The sequence below is a fragment of the Xiphophorus maculatus genome, chromosome 14 (assembly GCF_002775205.1).
Source record: "Xiphophorus maculatus strain JP 163 A chromosome 14, X_maculatus-5.0-male, whole genome shotgun sequence".
In the NCBI taxonomy this organism is placed as follows: Eukaryota; Metazoa; Chordata; class Actinopteri; order Cyprinodontiformes; family Poeciliidae; genus Xiphophorus; species Xiphophorus maculatus.
In genome coordinates, this window is record NC_036456.1 from 4,599,171 (window position 1) to 4,603,362 (window position 4,192).

The window sequence follows — 4,192 nt, forward strand, 5'->3', positions numbered from 1 at the left end:
GAGCTTTATGGACATATTAAACCTGGGTGGGGAGGGGGGTGCGATTACGTGTTCGCATACACGTCAGAAAGTTTGTAGTTGCGCCCCTGGTGCTGCCACCACTGGATGTACAGTAGACACTAGAGTTCATCTGCCTCTCTTCTTAGGGGCTGTATTTTTGGCTATGCACAGAATATCTTTTTCTCATGGGGTATTCTTTGTAGCTGTTTTTAATGGTGAGAACATTTTTTAAAGTAAAAATTTAACGTTTTGGTTGAATAAAGGACCATCGTGAGCCAATCTTACATTTTTATGTAAACCTCAACAAAGAAGTCAATTTCTGACATTTCGGGTCAAAACTTTTGAGCGACATGACTGAAACGCATTTTAAGTTCTTGAATTTGGACAACTATTTTGAACGTGAATGACATTTTTCCTCTGCTTAAAAAATCGAAAGTCCTCGAACTTCGCATGTATTGAGTAGATTTATTCACGTTTGTGTTATTTCTCGTGTAGATAAATAACACAAACTTTAAGTTAGCATAGCTTTTTGTTGTTTTACACCTTATGTAGACTTTTCTAATTATTGACGTTTATCAAAATTTCCACACTGGGGTTGTCTGAAACCTGAAGTGAGAATTCTTATGTTCTTGAAGGCGTCTGTCGCTCCTGACTGACGTCACATATGCGCAAATGACATCGTGTGTTTGGCAGAGAAATACTCGTGCGTTGTACTGTTTTCCTCCATTGTTGCAGTGATTTAAATTGTTTACGGAACTTTTGAGCGGTCAGTAACCCCCCCCCAGTTAGCTGTGGCCCGGCCGGCCACCTCAGCGAGCTGCCATCAGTCACTGGGTCTCAGATGGCGGATGTTAGCGGGGAAACTTCAGCTTCTCCCAGGCAGAGGAGTGAATGCAGGAGCGAGACTGGAGATGCTGTCCCGGGAAACCAGACCCTGTCCAAGAGGCAGAAAAAGAAGCTCCTGAAGCAGCAGAAATGGGAGGAAGAGAGAGAGCTGCGAAAGTAAGCGCTACACTGTCTCACAGATGGCGTTTCAAATGAACCCTGGTTAGAGCTGGACCAAACTTAGACCGAACTGTCACCTCTGTGGAGGAATCTCTGCATTCCTTTAAAGGAGTTTGCTGATGGCTTGAATATACCATCAAGCCATCAGCAAACTCCCTGGACTCTGAGCTCCTTTAATAAATCTGTTGAAACTCTGACATCCCCCGTGGATCGTTGACCTTCATTTCAGTTTTACATAAACTGAAATGAAGTTTCATTTCAGTATTACTAAGATCACACCAGCTATTAAACAGCTTTTAGTTTGGGAGGCACATGTAAAGGACTGGATGAGAAGTTACAAGTGTCACATTCATATATTGCTTTAGTTACACCGAGCATTCAATTATCTGATATCGAACTTGTGTCTGAACCAGACAGAGAAGAAAGGAGAGGAAGCAGCAGCGCAAACTGCAGCGACAGAACACCCAGCAGGAGAACAGAGGAGAGGGTCCGAGTGGCCGGAAACGGCCATGCACAGAGGCCACGCCCAGCTCTCTCAGGCTGCTGGTGGACTGCAGCTTTGACGACCTCATGCTCATCAAGGTAAGCAGGTTTGAAGTAATGGATCCTGGCTGGAAGAAGAACCAGACCTCCTGACTGTTACTGCTGCTGCGTCTTCAGGACGTTCGTAAGCTCCACAAACAGATCCAGCGCTGCTACGCTGAGAACAGACGGGCTTCACACCCTGTTCAGGTCAGGGCTTCCCATGTCTACATCTGTGTGAGCCTCTGAAATTATGTGCAAGTGTGACACAGCATGTTCTTCTTCTTCTTCTTCTTCTTCTTCTTCTTCTTCTTCTTCTTCTTCTTCTTCTTCTTCTTCTTCTTCTTCAGTTTTATCTAACGAGTCTGGGAGGACAGCTGAAGCAGAGCATGGATGAGAAGGACAAAGGATGGGTGAACTGGAAGGTATCTGCAGCCAGCCCTGCTGCCTGTTCTGGAAGCAATTAACGAATTTTAAATATTATCCTAACACACTTTTTTTTATAGCAAGTTGGTTAGCAAGTCTCAGACATACACCAATCAGAATCTGCCATATTGTATTAACAAAAACTCAAAGATATATTGGAATGGACTTTGTAGAACTGGGTTGGAACACAAAGGACAGCAGAGCAGGTGAGGAAGCCAGTCCTCATCTTTTAGACACATTAAACACTCATAAATATATCTGCATCTCTGGGATGATGAAAAAATCCATGTTTTAGGAGGAAACGTCACTTTTTTTTATTTGGGGTGCATCGATTGCAGTTTTCTGGCTGATCACCATTCTTTAAAAAACCTGACCTGCTGATTCTGATTTTGGTCGATACCAATTTTCTTGGTCTGGATAGTCGCTAAATGTAGCGACAAAGTCAGTGGACTGACTATTGTTAACCGCAGACGTGCATAAGTGACCTGTTTGATTTGTCAGGCAGTCCTCTCTGACAGCAGGGCAAATGGGCATACTGACCTTTGTGGAAGTAGATAAGATTGGTTTCTCGTGTAAATATCAGCCAATAACCCAATCAGCTGATTTAATGAGCAATAAATCAGCTCAATACATCAGAGCTGATTTATTGCTACACCTCTAGTTTTAATCAGAGATAAGATTTCAATTTGATTTTGAAGTGTGGTGTGAAAGTCTTCAGTCTTTATTTTTGTTACTTTGTTGCTCATTTTTAGCCAATCTTTTTTTTCAGAGAATCTGCTTGATGCATAGGCTGTTTAACATCGACCCACAGTGGAGATGGAGAGTTTCTCCACTACTCAGTCAGCATGGCCATTCTTGATATAATGAATTTGTTCTTTTAATGATGAATTTGAGCTGTTTATTAATTTCTTTGTTGTTGCTGTTTATGTTTCTGGAAAAAAGAGAAATGGAAGGAGGTTGGCCATGTGATTGTGATTTAGCACAGGGTGATGGGTGCTTAGCTGAAGCAAAGAATGAATGTCAGTGGTGTAGTAACTTTCATAGGTTGTTGAAAGTGTAGAGAAATATTTATATTGGTTATGGGCCACAACAGCAGTATAAATATCCGATATTGGCCCAAATTTTTATATCAGTGCATCCCTAATATTTTTTTCCTGTAATTTAAATCAGGAACATAGAAATAAGTTGGCTTATTTCTATGCACTCAGACACAGCTCGGGTCTTTTTCTCTAAAACATAGAGCAGCTGACCCCTTCCCCACTAGTTTCTGTAGTCTTTCAGACAGCTATATTTGTAGCAAAATCAGAGTAATTACTTTAGTGTTTCCATTTATATCAATATAAAATTTACTGTTTTGGTAGCAAATAGGCTCCTACCCAGAGTGACACCATCTGTCACAGTTTCTAAGGAATTCCCATTTTTGGGTGTGTGACTGCAGTGTTGTGTGCATATCTGTGTGCTCACATTGTGTTCAGGATATCACCATTAAAGCAGAACACTACAGTGAAGTGGTGGTTAAGGATGAGCTGGTGTACCTGACCTCGGACTCCCCCAATGTAGTGGAGGAGCTGGACCAGAAGAAGGCCTATGTGATTGGAGGCCTGGTGGACCACAACCACCATAAGGTGTGTACTGGTCCGCAGCTGCTGCAGGTACAACCATCAGCTCACTCCTGGGATTAGGTTGACCTGCAGGGATCTGTGTTGCAGGGCATTAGTTATGAGCGGGCGAAGGAGCTAGGGATCGGCCATGCACAGCTTCCTCTGAGCAGTTTTGTTAAAATGAACAGTCGGAAGGTTCTGGCGGTCAATCATGGTAAGTAGTGACATTCATTGATGACAAACAAATCCATATGATAAAGATATAGGGTGGAGGATGTTGATTTTTGTTGCTGCTGTTGAGCCATTTTTGACTCAATTTGGCCATATCTTTAGATTAGTTTACTGAAACAAATATTTCCTAATATAGGAGCTTTTCTCACTGAATAAAGGAAAAGTTGTATTTGTCTTCATTTTCACGGTGTGATAATGCTGCTGAAATAAAAGAGAATATTTTTGATTTACTTTAAATATCATGGAAAAGTCCAATACATTTTCTCCCTTATTTCAGGAAGTGAAACTCCATTATTTAGATTAATCACAGCCTTCATTGTAATTTTGAAGATTGTGGTTGAAACCCCAAAATTCTGTGTCTCAGAAGATTAAAGTATTACATAAGATTAAAAAATATTTTAATGGAG

The 4,192-nt window shown here is 41.4% G+C and overlaps 1 protein-coding gene across 1 annotated transcript; it reads left to right on the plus strand.

Moving 5' to 3' along the window:
- Nucleotides 1–630: 630 nt before the first annotated feature.
- trmt10a (tRNA methyltransferase 10A) lies at nucleotides 631–4,183 on the plus strand. Its single transcript, XM_023345575.1, has 6 exons — nucleotides 631–1,002; nucleotides 1,419–1,587; nucleotides 1,666–1,737; nucleotides 1,878–1,952; nucleotides 3,429–3,578; nucleotides 3,663–4,183. Exons 1-6 carry the CDS (start codon nucleotides 842–844, stop codon nucleotides 3,774–3,776), a joined length of 741 nt encoding a protein of 246 aa, XP_023201343.1. The 5' UTR covers nucleotides 631–841; the 3' UTR covers nucleotides 3,777–4,183.
- The last annotated feature ends 9 nt before the right edge of the window (nucleotides 4,184–4,192 follow it).